The sequence below is a fragment of the Podarcis raffonei genome, chromosome 12, assembly GCF_027172205.1.
Source record: "Podarcis raffonei isolate rPodRaf1 chromosome 12, rPodRaf1.pri, whole genome shotgun sequence".
Lineage (NCBI taxonomy): Eukaryota > Metazoa > Chordata > Lepidosauria > Squamata > Lacertidae > Podarcis > Podarcis raffonei.
The window spans coordinates 55,261,168-55,281,136 of NC_070613.1; the positions used below are offsets into that span (position 1 = coordinate 55,261,168).

A 19,969-nucleotide genomic window follows, 5' to 3' on the forward strand; every position below is an offset into this window, starting at 1 on the left:
GTAGAGTGTTATGACAACGCAGAAAATGCAATATGCCCAGCACAACAGCTCAAGGGAAAACTGAAAAATCCCTGCATGATCAGTTAAAGGGTCTCAGCAAGGAGGATTGTTGAAGACCTCCTCTTGGCACCCTGCATAGCAACTTAGGCCACATTGGGCCAGATCTGTATATGAGCAAATGAAGGTGCCTTGTCCTTTATGGATGGCATTGCTTGATCTGGCACACCAGAGCTCCTAGAAGTCAGAACTGCAACAATGATCAGAAGCACCCCAAACAGATATTTCCTATGTTGCCCTCTGTCAAAATGTGTGCTGGACTACAGTGTGGCTAAATCATTACATTTACTCGTATTCAAAACAAAAGACCCCCCAAAAAAGGCACACTCACACCTGTGTGAGTTAACTTGCTGAAAAATTATCAGATTAGATGTGCATGATCTACTCTAGGTGAAGCCGTACATCATATTTTCCATTTTCTTTTTTCCCCCCAAGTGAATTTTTATTGTTTTCCTTACATATTCTTTTCCAACAAATTCCCTTTGACTCTGCCGAGTCGCGACCCCCCTCCCTCCCCACAACTGGTATATTTATCCTCTTTCCATCACGCACATCATTCTCATATTAGTACTATTATACATTGGAGGTATTATGTCAATCCTGCTAGTGTCAGAAAATGGAAAATAATAGCAGGACACATATTTTCCATTTTCTTACAAACTTTTAATTGTTCTTCGTTATCATTTTTTATATAAAAAGTTATTAAAGGAGCATGGAAATGAATATTCAGCCACATAAAGAAAAATTCATTTATGTTTCTGGTAGTTTCACAGTCTCCACCAGCGAGCTCCCACAGCTTTGTTAATTAAGGCACCTCATGTTACCAAACATGATTGCTTCCAGTGTGGCTCTGCTGTTTGGATATTCCTCCGTACTAGTTAAGAAACATCACAGAAGACTGTGGGGGAACCACATAAATTGGGTGAGACCGGAGAGTGCGCTGGTAGAGAAATATTAAGCAGAGCAAAACAGGCTAAGCTAGGGAAAACAGTCGGGTTTAGGCACAATTTCCTTTCCACTGCTGAAACTAAATATGCTTATACAACAGTATCAATGCTCTATAGGCAGACTTCAGGCTTGTGGGTCCTACTTTGTTTTTCTCCTAGGAGCCTAAAATCTGGTGGCCTGGTGCAATAGAAGCAACTTTCAGATTAAATAATTATGACTCCAGGGATTTGTTTTAAGTAACAGAACTGAATAGAGCACATAGTCCTTCCACACAAAAATCCGCTCCTGTTAAAATCTCCAGGCTTTCTTCATTTCAGCCGTATAACTGAGACAGGGCCCCATTTCATTGCTGCCACTGGTAAACAAATGGAAATCAGAAATCCTTGCCAATCTACTGCAAATCACACAGACGCAGTTCACATGCAACCATGGCTACGCAAAAACGCATGAGTGCGCGGGCATTCAGTGGTAAAATCACTGCTGCTCCTCTCCTCTCGTGGTCTTCCTACTGCTGCACTTCAAGGAACTAAGCCATGGACTAGTCATTGCATCTGAGCTAAGGCTCATGGTTTGCCTTACAATAGACAAACCATGAGCCGTAGGCAAAGTTCATCATTTACCACTGACTTGCACCTGCCCAGTTTTTTCAACACAGCATAATTTTTTTCACTTGTTGATTTATTGATTTTTTCCAATATAGATCTTGCCTTTCCCCCATATGGCAGTCAGTTAATACATGGGCAATGCAGCCCTATTATCCCTTTTTATAATCATTATTTTGTTTTATGTATTTATATATAGCACTTTTCAACCTCCCAAAGCAGTTCACAGATTTTATTTTGAATGCAATGTGCCATTAATAAGAATGAATACACTGAAAGAAGAAAATAGCAGAAGAGCCAAATTAATCAATCTGACAAACGAAACCTAGGCAAAAGCTTAAATGGATTACAAATGACCCCATTTGGATCAAAATTACATGTGGAGCTTTTAAGTTTAGAAAAAAGTCAAGTTCAGTGACATGGCAGACATACAGTGGTCCCTTGGTTTACAACCATAATCTGTTACGGAGGTCCGTTTATAAACCAAAGCAGGTTGTATGTAACCCAAGACGTGCTTTCGCCAATGGGGCCTCCCCAAAAAATTTGTTCGTAATTAAAAAAAAAAAGGGTTGTAATCCAAAAAAAGGTTGCAAACCAGGACACGCACTTCCGGGTTTGACGTGTTTATAACCTCCCCCCTAAATAAATTCACACATGATTCAAATTTTGGTTTTGGCTTTTGGCAGAATTTAGGCCACAACTTTACTGATTACAGAAAGTGACTGGTTGCATAGGCTCTGGTTCCACTAGCTCCCTGCTATGCAGGTAGCGCTGACCCAGGGCACCAGCATAGGTCAGTCAAGGGTGAACACCTGGATAAGCAGAAAGCCGGGAATGGGCTAACTCTGCCACCCAAATGTCCTCCTGGACTCAGGCACGGGCACAACCCCCTCACAGGAGTTGACCAAACCATTGAGTCCCTGGATTCCTTTAACAGAATACCCTTCACATAGGGATGGCGAGAGCATTCCCCCATCCCTATCTCCTGAACCAGAGCCTATGCGCAACCTTACAAGTTGTAACAATTTGCTATGTGGCAGGCAAAGCCCAAATGGAAACAGCCAATCAGCCAAGTGGGGAAAATTCCGGCCGTGCTCCTGTCCCAACGACAGACGACACACAATGGTATAGCAAGGTCAAGCGCAAAGCCCTAAAAGTAGGGAGAGGTGGGTGGGTGTTCCGAATGCACGAGTCAAAAGAGGAAGCTGCGGGTCACGTGCATAGGTATATATAGGTCCCTCAACCGTTTGGACTGTGTCCCATTGGCCAGATTGCACCCAGCTTTGAGGGACCTACCAATCGGGTGTTGTGGCTGTCCAAATCTACCCACCCACAACATAGGGTGTCGGTTTTCCAGGTCTCATCGCAATACGTGCCCTCTTTAAGGGAGGACCTGATATATATAATTACAGAGTGTGGAGTCAGTGGACAGAGAGGTCCCCCCCCCCGCACTAGAAGCTGTGGTCATGTGATGAAGCTGAAGCGGAAAACTGCGAAGTATTTCTGCACACAGTACATGGTTAAACTAAGGACATTGCTGTCGCAAGATTTCATCGTTCCCAATGACAAGCATTCAGACACGTACAGTGCGGCTGCCTCTGACTGCTTTGTGGGGAGAAGTGCTTGTGGAATTGCCTGCCCTGGATGACAGCGGGGATGGGTGCTAGACATCTTGGTTGGGGAGGGGCTACCATTTGCTGCTCTGCCTCAGGGTCAAAAGATCATTAGCCAGTTCTGCTCTTAAAAAATCAGCATGAAAAACAAGGAAGGGGAAATATCTCTGGACTCTAGAGGCTATAAAACCAGGGCTTTTTTCCTGGGGGGAACGCATCCCCCTAAACATTTTGTGAATCTAAGTTTGGCCTCCTTGAGGGGCAGTATTTCAATGTGAGTAGGAAAATGAGAGTACCCCTAAACATTTTTATGAAGAAAAAAAGCACTGTATTAAACAAATGGCAACAAATACAAAAAGGGACTTCACGGGAGAAGGACGAGAGAAAGAACAGATGAAGAGGAGCCAGAGAGAAAATACAAAGTGGAGATGCAATCGCACAACAGATTGGGAACATAACAGCCTCTTAAGCAATGTTCTGAATGTGATGCATTAGGAGGAGTAACTTAATAGAAAGTAATTAGAAAAGAGTAATTTTCTTTTCTACTTTTGTGGGAAGTAAAAGAATCACAGCCTTAGCCTTTCCCCAAAGGTAACTGTGTTCCTACCCGCATATTTCTGAATAAGCATCATGTTAAAATTTTACTTCAGAAACGATCACACAAAATATCTAACAACTCATTTTTGAAGAAGATAACATGAGTGGGCAGAAGGCTTTTTCTGGAGCCTCCGGAAGGATGTGTAGGCTGCCTTCTATACAACAAATGCACAGGTTATGAAATAGGCATCGCCCAAGCTGACTGACTCAACCTAATTACATCTTGAATGGTCTACAGAGAATGGTTGCATTTGTCTGCACCTTTGCTGCTTCTGAAACAAACCTCCTCCTCCATCAAGATTTCTGATGTCTTAAAAAGGCAAGTAGTAACTGATTTAAACTGCCTGTCAAAAAGTGAGAATCCAAATTGTGCAAATGCTTCATCACTCGGTGGCTACAAGAGATCAAGGCCGGGATTGGGTTTTTGGTTTTTTTAAGAATTTTATCTTTCTAATGGTCTTCAGAAACGTGGTGAATGTGTTTCAAAGGCTATAGAACATACTGCAATGTTGTGCACACATAGTAAATGTTTGTGATTCTCTCTTTCAAATAAGGCATTTCCAAAAGCCAACATCTATGAATGATTGGTCAACCCACCAGGACTATGTGCAAAAGCCAACAGGGACTTCCGAAGTCCAAGGCATGCCGCTCAGGCTTGCTAGAATCTCTTCAGAGGTTAGATAGATAGATAGATAGATAGATAAAAAACTTTATTCGCATTAGCCAACGGCCATAGCAACATAAAACAAGCAATATATACAATTAAAAATACAAAATGGGTAAAAGGGGCAATCAAATAAACAAAATTATCGTTCAGATAGTGGCCCTTAATCTCACTGCACCCTCGATAAACCTAGCAACCTTTGCTGTTGTCTGATCATTTTGTCTTCAGAGGCTGCAAGGAGAGCAATTTTGAAAGAACAGCTTTCGCAACACAAAACACCAGCAAGTTTGCCAGACTCTGGCTGAATCCACACCGATCATTTTGTCTGGAATTGACACTGTTCATCCATCCAATTATTAGAAATAATCCTGTGACTCTCCTTCCAGTTCCTCTATGTCCCCTCTCATCTCCACTTGAACACAGGGCTGAATTTGATCAGTATGTAAAAGAGAAAAAGAGAACAGAACACGCTGGAACAGGGGTGGGGAATCCTGAACCCACAAACCAGTTCTCGCTCACAGCAAGACAGCATCTGGCCCTTTCAGTCCCCTCCTACAGCTGTACAGCACAGAGAGAAAATGGCTCTGATGCTCTGTAAAACGTGTGGTTGCAGCTCCTGTCTCTGTAAGAAGACCAAAGCAGGGGGGAAATTAACAGCAGGCTTGTGTTTCCTGCAAATACTGTGGTACCTCGGGTTACATATGCTTCAGGTTACATATGCTTCAGGTTTCAGGCTCCACTAACCCAGAAATAGTATCTCGGGTTAAGAACTTTGCTTCAGGATGAGAACAAAAATCGCGTGGCAGCGGCATGGCAGCAGTGGCAGGCCCCATTGGCTAAAGTGGTGCTTCAGGTTAAGAACAGTTTCAGGTTAAGAACGGACCTCCGGAACGAATTAAGTACTTAACCCGAGGTACCACTGTATGCAAAAAGAAGTCCATGTATTTGCAGCTGCATGCATGCAGTATTTCTGATGTAACTGCATAAAGTTTGAGTCTCTAAATAGCTGCAAATGGTGCTTGCAGTTCAGCTGTGCATTGACCTTATTTGCATTCTGCTGGGAATGCCAAGTTCTTTTCGCCATTTGCACAGTTAAGATAAGGAGTCTGTACACTTTTTTTTTAACTTTGTGAAAAAAAGAAAATGAAGAGTGCTCTTGAGAGACGAATAGTACACATATGTCTGTTTCCATGGAAAATAGTTCTTTCTTTGTATGTTTTTAAAGGGTGTGTGGTTGTGTGTGGGTTCCATCCAGTACAAAAATGCACTGCTCCTTCCCCCACAGCAGCTTTCCACACGGCTATTGGAGCCCTCAGCCCCCAAAAAGGTTCCTTACCATTACCCTAGAACAGGGGTTGGCAAAATTCTTCAGCCGCAGGCCGGTCCACTATCCCTTGTTAGAATTCCTGCTCCATTATTGCAGTCATGGGATTTTTGTCTTTCACATGATGGTATATGTTTTGACTCCACAGAGTGGGAAGTGACGGAGACAGGATGTTTGTGTTACTGTGTTCCGTGAAGTGGGACTATTGTCTTTTGTCCTTTTTCTCTTTGCTGTCTGATGCTAGAGAAAGAGAGGGAGCCATGTTGCAGTGCTCCGTGTGTGTTTATATGTAAATAAAGTTGATTAGCCAAAATGCTGAGTTGCTGAGGTCTGTCATACATGAGGCGCAAACATTGCGGATCCCTAAGTGTGGCGGTGTGAGTTGGCATCGGTCGCTGTGATGTTCAGGCAGAAGAAAGCTTTTGAAGCTCCTGAACAAATGACCAGGAGGGAGGGAACATGCCAGTCGGGCAAAGCAAGCTCGTCCGCTCCGGTCTCTGGCCCACAGGAGCAGCAGGGCAGCGGTGGCGGTGGGAAGATGAGCGGTGTGAAAGGGCTGGCTGAGGAGCGGGGCTGCTTATAATGGCGCTCAGCCAGCTCAGCCCAGTCCCCTTCCTCCTCTAGGCAGGGCAGGGAGAAGCCAGGAGGAGGGAGGGAGGAGGCGGCACTGCGGTGTGTGTGTGGGGGGGGGGGAATGGAATGGTGCGGGGGGGGGGAATGGCGCAGCCCAAACAATCAGAATCCCCATGCCGATACACGGACAGTCCGCGGGCCAGATCCTGAAGGCAACTGGGTCTGATCCAGCCCGTGGGCCTTAGTTTGCTGACCCCTGCCGTAGAACAATGAAAGCAGAACTGTAACTTCATAAATTCCAATTTTGCTGGCACTCACACAACAGGAAATAAAACAATCTTTGTTTTCGGGGGGGAAACAGCGAGGGAAACAGCTCATCCATTTGCTTTCAGACTCAAAGCAATACACATGAAATGATAAACGATAGAAGAACTATTTTTAAAAAGTATTTATCTCCTTTAAAACAGCCTATGGGATTTATATAACAACTATGAATCTTTCAGCTGCCATCAGCTAGAGCATTAAGTGCCAATTACTTCCTATATCTTTCACTGTAAATAACTGGGACAATTTTAGCAATAACAACCTCCAAGAAGGCAAAGTTAATGGGAGATAAAAATCCATAGGTGATGGTGGCTATAAACTGGACAAAGAAATCAAATAATAAATAGCAGTTTTACGTGAGCTAATGAAAGAAGTGCCTACAACATGTGGCTAGTAATTATGCTCTTTTCATATAATTAGAAAATGGTAAGACAATGCGAAGAAAAACCCATTAGTCCAGTAAAGAACGGAACAATTGAAACAGCCTTTATGAGCTGCTCAATATATAATTAACTGTTCTTGAGTACATTCATTTTAAAGAACAACAGAGGAGACTATGGTTCTTTTGGGGATATATATATATATATATATATATATATATATATATTCATTGTTGTAGCTATCTTTAAAATGACTTTCTAATGTATAAACTCCTATATATACTTATCAGGAAGTAAGCCTCATTGAATTCAATGGAACTGATTTCTGAGTAGACATACATAGGATTGCACTGTCCAGACCTTATTTTATGATGGATTCAATCTTCACTATGCTCCATTCAACCATTGTCTGCTTTAATGGCCATGGTAAATTGGGGGTGAGAAGTCTTCAAAAGACCAAATCTAAAAAGCCACTGTCCCTGACTGTCTTTTAACCTGGTGACATTTTATTAAGGGGTCTCTGTATTAGATGTCTGTAAAGTGCCCTTTACAGAACTCTGAGGCTTTGGTTTTATGCCTGTTTGAATAAAAGTTGTAGATTAACTAATGTAATTTAAAGTTCGTTTTTTAACCACAACATTTTATACTTGTAATTTTTATATATACTTAAAATTGTTTTTTAGTTTTTCTAACGCCTAAGGCTATTTCTCAATTTCCAGTGACTTAAGATAGCCAAGATTTTGGAATGCTGTATGCACTCTGCCATTCAGAACTTCCCCACTCCTCTGCTTCCATGTAGGTTAGGAAAGTTTATGAAACTTACTCAGGCACACACTTCTAAAATGTCAGAAAGAAAATGCAAAAGAAACAAAATATAATTCACTGCTACCTTTCAAATAAGTTGTGTGGGCAAGAAGTGGGAAGGAAAAGAGAGAAGTAAAGTAGGAGAATGAATCAGCCTTCCTTTATCCCACATGTCTAAGTGAAATCAATCATAACAGATTCCTTCCTCTTGGGAGTCAAAACATGCAAAAGAGGTTTTTAGGTCTTCAAGTCATCTATCAAGGATGGCATTTATATCAGTTTGAAAATAAATTTGGGGGTCACTGCTCAGCATTTGTCAGAGCTTACACAGAAAAATCATAGCTTGCTTTGCCCTCTTGGCAAATTCATTTGAGCAATTAATTGCTATTTGCAATGTCATGAGCCCATCTGCTTTCCTAGAATGATGGACAAAAAAAGAAAGGAAGATAAAAATACCCTGCAACAAAAACGAGCTCTTACCCGGATATAAGCATCCTGTTGATGTTTGGCAAAGTACAGCATGTTGTCAAGAGCCAGCATTCCTGGAGGAGTCTGCGTAAAATCCATTGCTGGGTTCACATGATTCTGTGAAAAGGCAGCAAGTGTTAGCATTAGATATGTAATCACATGAATAATTGGACTAACTGCCTTGCAGGTCAAACAAAACACAAGCAAGCAATACAAAATACAAAAACTTTCCTGAAGTTGCTTGAGTTTAGCTCCCAACATTCTCCTCTCTGAAAGACTGCCTTCTCCAATATTATCTTGATGATGCTTTGAGATTACCTGGAGACAGGGGTGTTCAGATATGCAAGTACCCCTGCCTGAATGGCTGTGAGCAAAATCGAGGCATGTACAGCCCACGATCAGCAGGCCACTGGCCTCAGCTGTGCTCACCCACCTGCTGCTATTTTAATAATAATAATAATAATAATAATAATAATAATAATAATAATAATTTATTATCCCCGCCATCTGGCTGGGTTTCCCCAGCGACTCTGGGCAGCTTCCAACAAAATATTAAAATACAATAGTCTATTAAACATTAAAAGCGTCCCTAAACAGGGCTGCCTTCAGATGTCTTCTAAAAGTCTGGTAGTTGTTCTTTGAGAGCCAGTGTGGTGTAGTGGTTAAGAGCGGTGGACTCGTAATCTGGGGAACCGGGTTCGCGTCTCCGCTCCTCCACATGCAGCTGCTGGGTGACCTTGGGCCAGTCACACTTCTTTGAAGTCTCTCAGCCCCACTCACCTCACAGAGTGTTTGTTGTGGGGGAGGAAGGGAAAGGAGATTGTTAGCCGCTTTGAGACTCCTTAAAGGGAGTGAAAGGCGGGATATCAAATCCAAACTCTTCTTCTTCTTCTCTTTGACATCTGGTGGGAGGGCGTTCCACAGGGCGGGTGCCACTACTGAGAAGGCCCTCTGCCTGGTTCCCTGTAACTTGGCTTCTCACAGCGAGGGAACCGCCAGAAGGCCCTCGGAGCTGGACCTCAGTGTCCAGGCTGAACGATGGGGGTGGAGACGCTCCTTTAGGTATACTGGGCCAAGGCTGTTTAGGGCTTTAAAGGTCAGCACCAACACTTTGAATTGTGCTTGGAAACGTACTGGGAGCCAGTGTAGGTCTTTCTGCTTGCTCTCTTTCCCCCAAGGATGAAAAAGACTCAACTTGGGGAAGGGAGAATGGATAGCAGAGAGGATGGATCCAGTACTGGCAGGGGAGGCCCATGGGACAAGATGCTTGGAGGCAACAGGTCTTATAATTAAGCTCTACACCCCCTCTGGGAGAGGACACACTCAGAACATCATTTCCTACCAGCCAGGAGGGCCGTTCATACTCTCTCCTCCCCAACTGGAGTATTATTTTGTCCTAGGGAGTAGGACGACAAAGTGGACTGGCGCTGCACCCTTCAAGCACCAAGCTGAACATGCAAACAACCCCTCATTGTTTTTTCAAGGATTCAGCTTCAGTGCTCAAAGGAGACCATGTACTTTGGGGGCGAGCACAAGGCTTCTTGCAAATTTGAGAAGTTGGCTTTTCCAGGTGACATGAGGAATTCCTGGCAAATTAATGGTGCCATTTCAGGATGGCAAAGAGCAGATTTCCCCCCGGACTTCAGACAACGCATGATTCTTTATCATGAGCACTTCCATCTGTGTCCTAAACACTGAGACAATACTATAAACAGTATCATGGTCTTAGGCATTATGCATGCATGTTAAAGGCTCGAACTCTTCACTTTTAAAGGTAAGGTTGCTCCCATTAAGTTGCCCTTAATGGGTTTGTTGTGCGTAATGTGTAACAGGCAACCAGGGTTTTTTTCCTAGCAGGAACTTGCCAGAACTCTGTTCCAGCACCTCTCAGGTGGGTGCCATTGCCATTCTAAGAGAATGAGGGAGGTGTTCATGGTGACCTCTTTTTCTTGAACAATAGCACTGCATGCAACTACAACAAATGCTTAGTACACACAGTTGATCTTGCAATTGCTTATTCTTCTATACAGTATCCAGAAATGGGCTTTTGAACATTGCTGTGATCTTCCTCCACCCTAAGCCCAAATAGTTCTCCCAGATCCTCTGAAATCTCACTGGCTATATGGATCTATAACATCAGAACACACTTCCTGCACGGTAAGCACTCAGCACAATTGAGATCGGAAAGTGGATGGTTTTGGTGAAATGGGTTAAAATTTGAAATATTAATCCAAGTGGATCTCAACGAAAACGAAAAGGTTCACTCACAATCAGTATATGGTTTCCTAGTTTGTGTGTTAAAATGGTGCATCATTCAAAGCAGCAGCTTTCAATGGCTGTTATAAATAGCGCAGTCGGTTACTGCTACTAGAGTAGAAACCCTGGGGTACTGATCCATCTGAACCTCTTATCTTTCCTGACGCATGCTCCTGTCAAGGGCTGGCTTGGGGCTTCTTTGTCTCCGCTTCTGCATTTTAATGTGCAGAGATTTCCTTCGCTTTTTGATTTCATTGCATAAGACCCAGATGGGAGAGTGTGTTCCAAGAAAAACCTTTGTAAGGAGTGAAGTGACTCTGCAACAATGGCAGAGCTTTCTTATGCTACCTATTCATTCCCTGGCAAGTCTGGTCCACTTTATTCCTACTGGGGAAATTTGTAAAGGGCATTTTAAAGAGCACCTGTCCAAGTTCCAAGGCTAATAGAGCAGTAAGATGCTAATTTAATTCAGTGCTATGAAATCTCTTGTCAGTAAGTGAATGACAGCTGTATTTAAATCTGTCAACAGTGTGGATTTGGATCAGAGTACAAATCTTGTTAAGTTATAAAATATAAAAATGAAGTGCTTCACAGATGGAACAAGCATCAGTTGGTTTCCTCTTCTTACGCAAGGACCGTTGACCCCCAACACATAATATGGCTTTTAACACCAATGAATCTTTCCATGCTCATTACGCCATGTGTGTTTGTGTCAGTCAGAAGGAGGCAACTATGGGACTTTCTCCAGATGAGGTGGGGTTCCAGAAGCCTCATACTAATGTGCAGTACCTCCAGCCTACCAATTTCTATGCCCCCAAACCTTTGGGGTGAAATTATCAGTAGGCAAATCACATTTGGGTAGATAACCAAGAGCTCCCCTTTACAATTCAAAACTATTTCAAGAGCTAAAAAGTAGGACACTTATTCAACATAAGGGGAAAGCAGGGGTGGGGCAGAGAAAGATGAAAGATGAGCAATAAACAAATACAGTTATTTTATTTAATGGAACTTAATTGTAAAAACCTCTAAGAGGGCTACATAAAAATAGAGAGAGATGACTAATAACCAGAAATTATCGAGTCCATTAGAATATCTACTGAACTATAATATTTGGACTCAAGCTGACAGTAGGTTGGTAAATCAAAGGGCAGAATTACATCTTACATGAAATGTGCAGCAGCTACAGCCACCAGCACCTGGGTGTAACTGTCTAGAGCAGGGATGTCCAACAGGTCGATCGCGATCTACTGGTCGATCCCTGCGAGGTTTTGGTCGATCACAGTCGATCGCTGGCCCCCTTCTGGCCCCGGCCCCTCGCCCCTCTCTCCATTGTTGGAGAATGGAAGACGGAGTTTACAAACCGAGGTTGTTTTCCCCGCAGCGGTCCTTCGAGTAGATCTGTGAGTAGATCACAGTCTCTTGGAAGTTGGCCACCCCTGGTCTAGAGCAATTAACCTGTGTCTTAACATCATAACATAATGAAATTCCCAGCTCCCTTGGCTAGCAGCAGTTAGGTATATTTGGTGGGAGCAGAGAAATGTGCTATACCACGATGTCTGAACATAGACACGTCGACCTAGCTGCCTCATGCGAGAGAGGAAAAGCATCAGAGCACTCAAATATTCTATATCACTTTACTCAAACATCTGCAGCTGTTTGAAACTGCTACTTCCTCCCCAATGTCCCTCCACCTCTGCTTTATTCAAACTGTCATTGATTAAAATGGCCATATTTTACGCTCAGTAGTCATCCATACCTACTTTACTCAAACCTCTCCCATTGTTTTACACCACCATTCTGCCGCCCCCCGGCTCAGTCGCTCTCCCTTCTCTCCCCCATGCCAGGGTTACTGTTGTTGTGCAACCTGCCTTCTCTTTTGCTCCTCCTGCCCTGACTTCATGCAAATCCAGGATTGTGATGCAGCACTATAAAGCTTCCAATGCAGGCAGCATGACGACAACCTTACATTTTTATGTATAGAGGAATAAAAGTTATTTGTATACGACTGTATCATGCAATATCAGGGTGGTTTACCATGTTACAACATAGAATAAAAATAATATAAACATTAAGGTAACCAGCGAATCAAAACAAAAATTAAACAGCTGCCTATCAGCATAAACGGGTTCTTGACTTCAAGAACCGCCTTGAAGACTGACCTCAGCTAGAAGTTGGGTATTTAGTATTTCCAGTCCCAAGCTTCTGTTTAATCTCAGCTGGGAGATGGTGTAATATATTTACCATCTAGAAAACAACTGAGATTTCTAGTTTTAATAGGTTTGATGGATTTTATATGATATAATAAGCCATCTGAAGGTTACTCTCTGGAAGGCAGCCTATAAATATTGAGATGAATAAATAGTTGTGTTGAAATCCTGCACCTAGTTACGTTAATTAATTCCCTCTGAAATCAACAGGAGTCTAGTGAGCATGTAGATGGGCACACAACTGCGGATCTTGATTTCTATGTCTAAAGAAGCCAAGATCTATTTACGCATTTCATAGTCAACTATATTTCACTGCCATCATTCTGTATTTGAAAAACGCATAGCAACTGGAGCTACATGAAGATTGAAAAAACCTCTGTGAACTTTGGACAGCTTAAGTGAACACTGTGCTGCCTAAGATGCCATCACTTTGATGAAATGTAAATCCAAAACTGTGATTACTTGTGGTCATTAAGCAGCTCATGGCATGTTTTTGGCAGATTAGAGCGTCCCTGGACAGATTCCAGTTTGGGAAATTACATTCCACCTACCTAATATTCTCTTGTAGTCACAGCTGGAGAAAGCAGCCTTCATTTCCTCTCCTAAGCTACTTTATATCATGACCATCTGCTTTGCAAAGGCACCAAAGAAGTTGCTGTTTCTCACTGGCAACACACAATAGTGCAATACTCAGACTGTTTTCCAACTATGTACAGCTACTATGAAACATTGTTGTGTGCCAATCATGTGCTAGGTACTGTACTTCATTCAAAAGGAGCCAGGGAAAATATCAGAGTAAGAAACTTGTACAGCATTAGACAAATCTCTGTCGTATGCTTTACTATGCCGGAAAGTTATCTGTGTTCCAATATGCTTGATGTGTAGATCCTAATTCTCATTAAAAGAAACCCCTAAAAACTAAAGCATTACATGAAATATACATAAGACATTGGACTTCGATTTCCTAGCCAATTTTTAATTATGTTTTTGAATGCCTTTGGACAGTTGTTCAGCTGTTGTCGGACTACAATGCCCATCACTACTGATCATTGGCCACGCTTACTGGAACAGATGGGAGTTGGAGACCAACAATATCTGGACGGCAACACTTTGATTAGTGCAACAAATTAAGGCTTCTAGCAGGAAGGTAAACGGTGTTTCCATGCGCTCTGGCTTCCGTCACAGTTTTCCGTTCCGCCAGAAGCGGTTTAGTCATGCTGGTCACATGACCCAGAAAGCTGTCTGTGGACAAACGCCAGCTCCCTTGGCCTGAAAAGCGAGATGAGTGCTACACCCCATAGTCTCCTTTGACTGGACTTAACTGCCCAGGGGTACTTTACCTTTACCTTTTTTATCTAGTTCAGGGGTAGTCAACTTTTTTATACCTACCGCCCACTAATGCATCTTTCCTGATGGTAAAATTTCCTTGCCGCCCACCAGTGCTCAATGGAAGGAGGAGTCAGTTTGTGTTGTAGAACCCCCTACTGCCCACCTAGAATCCTGAAATGCTCACTAGTGGGCAGGAGGGACCAGGTTGACAACCCCTGATCTAGTTAGTGGTCCAAATTTTGTTACGAAGAGAAGTAAAGATTTTGCAGGAAAGGGAACGCATTGGATATTTTCGTTCATGCTGATTATGATTTTTGGAATGGGAGCACTTTCTGACCTGGTACCTTTTTTCCTTTCGTATTCATGCAGTTGCTACTTAAGGACTAAATTCCAAAGATCAGCAAAGTCTCAGAAAAAAAGATATAAGGTTCAGCACTGCAGTTACATGTGATGCACTGAGCCTCACAACGGAACACAAAATGCGATAGCGACATCCCAAAAAGGGCACTGTTTCTCTACTGCCGTTTGCCTCCCTACACATTGCTCACACTGGGGGGCCATTCCCAAATTGCTGCTGGTGCTTTGAATATGACAAATGTTTGGTGAATTTTTAATACAGCATTGGTTGAATGGGTTGAATTTTGCAATACCTTTAATAGGAACTAAGACCTCATCAAGCACTGGCTTCAAATCAAACGTCTTTCTGATGGGCAAAGCCAACCGGGATGCAAGAACACTTTGAATCAGCAATGAGCCGCAAATGTGCCAGGATTCAAGGACCCGGTCATGGATAAACACCCTATCCAGCCTTGTATACAAGTGCCAAAAGTCAGCAGGCCTGTCCAGGATGTGGGTCCAGGACCTGATAAAAATAGGCAGTACTGGGTCAGATAAAATTACACTTAAAACTCATGACACAGGTGAATGTGGTAAGAACCTACAAAGTATGCGTATGTGTGCTTTTGTATTACAGTGGTACCTTGGGTCAAGAACTTATTTCGTTCTGGAGGTCCGTTCTTAACCTGAAACTGTTCTTAACCTGAGGTACCACTTTAGCAAATGGGGCCTCCTGCTGCCACTGGTATGCGATTTCTGTTCTCATCCTGAAGCAAAGTTCTTAACCCAAGGTACTATTTCTGGATTAGCGGAGTCTGTAACCTGAAGCGTCTGTAACCCAAGGTAACACTGTATAAAGTTTTACCTGATTGTTACTTTCTTTAACTACAATTTTACCTAGAGGACTGCTAAACACACACACAAATGGCATGCTGAAAATCAGGCATCTGCATGTACCAATTTCCAATTTAAGAAATGTCCACATATCTAAAGTTTTATTTTAAAAGTAGATCTATGAACTCCTACGATCATTTAGCTTAAGTAATTAAAACGAGAGGATCTGAAACATTACTTCCTCTTCAGTGCTTCAACATTTCAACTATAAGCTAATGCTGCATAAGATAAATTGGTTTTAAATGTAGAACCACAATACTACAGCTATTTCAGAACTGCTGACATGAAATTCTATGTAACTACAAAGACAGTATTAAAATGGCATTACTTCCGGACTGTTGCTTACAAAATATCCAAATTCTTCCTGTTATTTTGTGACACTAAAATATTAATATAGTCATGAACCATTCGGCAAGCCTAAACGCTCTCTTCCTTTCCCCTTCCCTTCAAGCTTTCAAAGAGTCTCTCTCTTGCCCATGATGAAAATTCCGTTCAAAGGCCAGCTACACACAGCAAATCATTCACAAATATGTGGGCCATTCTATGGATATATTTTACTAGTACCAATCACTATGAACTAGGGACGTGGGTGGCGCTGTGAGTTAAAACACAGAGCCTAGGACTTGCCGATCAAAAGGTCGGCGGTTTGAATCCCCGCGACAGGGTGAGCTCCCGTTCCTCGGTCCCTGCTCCTGCCAACCTAGCAGTTCGAAAGCATGTCAAAGTGCAAGTAGATAAATAGGTACCGCTCCGGTGGGAAGGTAAGTGGCATTTCCGTGCGCTGCTCTGTTTCACCAGAAGCGGCTTAGTCATGCTGGCCACATGACCTGGAAGATGTACGCCGGCTCCCTCAGCCAATTAAGCGAGATGAGCGCCGCAACCCCAGAGTCAGCCACGACTGGACCTAATGGTCAGGGGTCCCTTTACCTTTACCTATCACTATGAACGGCTGTAGGGGTTGGATGCCATTGAAGGTTGAAGATTTGCACAGTAAGGATGAAGAAAGAATATGGACCTTTGTTTGGCAATGCATCACTGTAGGCATGAAGAGAGATGGAGGATAATTTATGTCAGGTTTGGTAGTAGTAGTAGTAGTAGTAGTAGTAGTAATTTATTATTTGTACCCCGCCCATCTGGCTGAGCCTCCCCAGCCACTCTGGGCAGCTTCCATAGAAACCAAAAATACACTAAAATATCACACATTAAAAACTTCCCTGAACAGGGCTGCCTTAAGATGTCTTCTAAATGTCAGGTAGTTATTTATCGCTTTGACATCTGCTGGAAGGGCGTTCCACAGGGCGGGTGCCACTACCGAGAAGGCCCTCTGCCTGGTTCCCTGTAGCTTTGCTTCTCGTAATGAGGGAACCCCAGAAGGCCCTCAGCGCTGGACCTCAGCGTCTAGGCAGAACGATGGGGGTGGAGACGCTCCTTCAGGTATACTGGACCGAGGCCGTTTAGGGATTTAAAGGTATTATGTGGTCTTGGCGGCCGCCCCCCGTCACCAGTCTAGCTGCCGCATTCTGGATTAGTTGTAGTTTCCGAGTCACCTTCAAAGGTAGCCCCACGTAGAGCGCATTGCAGTAGTCCAAGCGGGAGATAACTAGAGCATGCACCACTCTGGCGAGGCAGTCCGCGGGCAGGTAGGGTCTCAGCCTGCATACCAGGTGGAGTTCGTAGACAGCTGCCCTGGATACAGAATTGACCTGCGCCTCCATGGACAGCTGTGAGTCCAAAATGACTCCCAGGCTGCGCACCTGGTCCTTCAAGGGCACAGTTACCCTATTCAGGACCAGGGAGTCCTCCACACCAGCCCGCCCCCTGTCCCCCAAAAACAGTACTTCTTTCTTGTCATGATTCAACTTCAATCCATTAGCCGCCATCCATCCTCCAACTGCCTCCAGGCACTCACACAGGACCTTCACCACCTTCACTGGTTCTGATTTGAAAGAGAGGTAGAGCTGGGTATCATCTGCATATTAATGGACACCCAGTCCAAACCCCCTGATGATCTCTCCCAGCGGCTTCATATAGATGTTAAAAAGCATGGGGGAGAGGACGGAACCGTGAGGCACCCCACAAGTGAGAGCCCAGGGGTCGGAACACTCATCCCCCACCACCACTTTCTGAACACGGCCCAGGAGGAAGGAGCGAAACCACTGTATAACAGTGCCCCCAGCTCCCAGCCCCTCTAGACGGTCAAGAAGGATGTTATAGTTGATTGTATCAAAGGCCGCTGAGAGATCCAGCAGAACTAGGAAACAACTCTCACCTTTGTCCCTAGCTCGCCGGAGATCATCAACCAGCGCGACCAAGGCAGTTTCAGTCCCATGATGAGGCCTGACTCCCGATGGGAAGGGATCAAATCCATGGCAAGCATTAGTAGTAACGCTTATACCCCACTCATCTCATTGAGTTGCTCCAGCCACTCTGGGCAGCCTCCAACAGAATATAAAAAATGTGGTGCTCCAGCTACAACTCCCATCATCCCTAACCATTAGTCAATCCAGTTCAATAGCACCTGGACAGCCACACGCTCCCCACCCTTGGTTTGTGTTCTTCTCTCCTTTGAATTTTTCAGCATCTAGTACCTTTCACACCTGGCTTATGGACACATAAGTAAGCAGGGCCAGACAGCCTGGACTAAGCTGCTTTGGCATGGCCAGTTCTTTTAAACAAAGCTATGTCTGGGGAGCCAAACCAGGTGAACAGAGGAAACTGGGATCCTACTTTGGTTAGCAGAGAACTGTATCTTTGCCATACAGGGATTCCAACCCACAAGTGTAACCCCTAGAAGACACCAGAAGCTCGACGTGACCAAGCTCACAGACAGTGCCCTGATGTCTTGAAAGAAACACAAGGTATGTTTTCATATATCTCAAGTTATCGTAGCTGAATAGGCCTGGCTTCCAAAGGCAGAATAACTGGCACAAATCCATGGCAGCTACTCCTGATTGAGAAACCAGATCCCAAAATGACTAGTAGATCTCCTGGTCTATGCAGAAGAGTTTGAAGTCTAGGGTTTAGGTGGCAGCTCTGAAAATGTCTCTGTCCAAGCAAGCCCATGGTGCATTGCTTTGTGCATAGAAGAACAAGTCAAATTGTGTCACGGTCAAACAAAAATCCAGAGAGAGAAGTCAGCCTCTCAAAACAAATCAGCCATTTGAATGTTACCAGCTGCCTAGGAGACACAGGCAGCAGCTGTTAAGATTTTGACACCAAGCAACCAAGTTTAAATGCTATGCACGAACAGAAACTATGTCCCAAGGGTAGAGCAGCACTGCTGTTGGTACAATAGGTCCCATTTTCCAGCTAGTTGTGTTAACCTGCAAGGGTTAGGCTTCGGTAGCAAAGACACAAAGTTCACAACACCTTCTCTCTCCATGTGTTTGCCCTAAGCACGCCTGAAAACTCTATGTGCAAACACTTTTTGTTCGGTGCTTGTAACACAGATCTCTCCCCTACACAAAGGGAGGGGTTTATTATGACAATCTATATAAAACATTCCTCCACTAAAGTGGGGGGGGAGGGGGAGGGAGGGAGGGAGAAGGTAGGAGAATGGCATGATCTGCACGGCCACATGCTGCACTACATATTAAAAGAACTCTGCATTGCTCATTTCCAGTGGCTCAATACTACAACGTCATCCATCTCAATGGTTTGAACCTACTTGACTAGCTCACAAAAGACTCGGGTTATAAACACCTTGGATTACAAACAATTCGGGTTACAGACTCCGCTAACCTGGAAGTAGTACCTTGGGTTAAGAACTTTACCTCAGGAGAACAAAAATTGCGCGGCGGGGGGCACAACAGCAGTGGGAGGCCCTATTAGCCAAAGTGGTACCTCAGGTTAAGAATGGTTTCAGGTTAAGAACGGACCTCCAGAACAAATTAAGTTCGTAACCAGAGGTATCATTGTAAATGAAATAGAATCGAATCATCGAAGTGGAAAGCACCAGGAGAGTCATCTAGTACAACCCCCTGCAATGCTAACATCTTTTGCCCAACGTGGGGATCGAACCCATGACTGTGTTAAGTGTCTACCAACCGAGCAGAATAAAGTGTTTGTGAGCACACAAGAGGCAGGACTCCAACCTTTGGGGAACTGGGCCGTATTTACTTATTTAGCCCCCAAACATAGCTCCACAGGGGAACCAAGGTAGGATCTAACTAATGCCAGCCCACTTCCCCTGTACCCCTTGCCTTCAGCACCATGCTCTCAGGTGAGCAAGGAGGCCAGCCTGCTCCACCCCATCCTGGCCACAAAGGTGAACAAATGCTTGTGAGTCCCACAGCCCTGAAGGCAAGCCTCAGGAATGAACCCTTGGCCTTTAAAGATGCGTAAGGGTGCTCACCGAAACTTAACTTAGCTACCTCATGACTTCTGCACTTACCTGCTAATGTGGCTGACTAATGTATTTAAGCTTCCCCCTGTCATTCCATCATACCCACCACATTGGGGCAGAATAGGTGGAAAATCCCACCAGCAAAGCCATTCAGCTGATGATCCAGAGAAATGACAATAGTGCCTGTGGGAAGGTGGGTAGACTACAGAACGAGGAGGCCAAAGGATGGGTGGGTGGGTATGTTGAAA

The 19,969-nt window shown here is 44.0% G+C and overlaps 1 protein-coding gene across 4 annotated transcripts in view; it reads right to left on the reverse strand.

The window, feature by feature from the left end:
• ELMO1 (engulfment and cell motility 1) overlaps window positions 1–19,969 on the reverse strand; it is a 283,672-nt gene that overhangs the window by 153,563 nt on the left and 110,140 nt on the right. For all 4 annotated transcript variants that reach the window (XM_053409945.1, XM_053409947.1, XM_053409946.1 and 1 more), the window contains one exon: window positions 8,367–8,471. In XM_053409945.1, coding sequence (XP_053265920.1) covers window positions 8,367–8,471 — 105 coding nt within the window. The remainder of the gene's footprint in view (window positions 1–8,366; window positions 8,472–19,969) is intronic.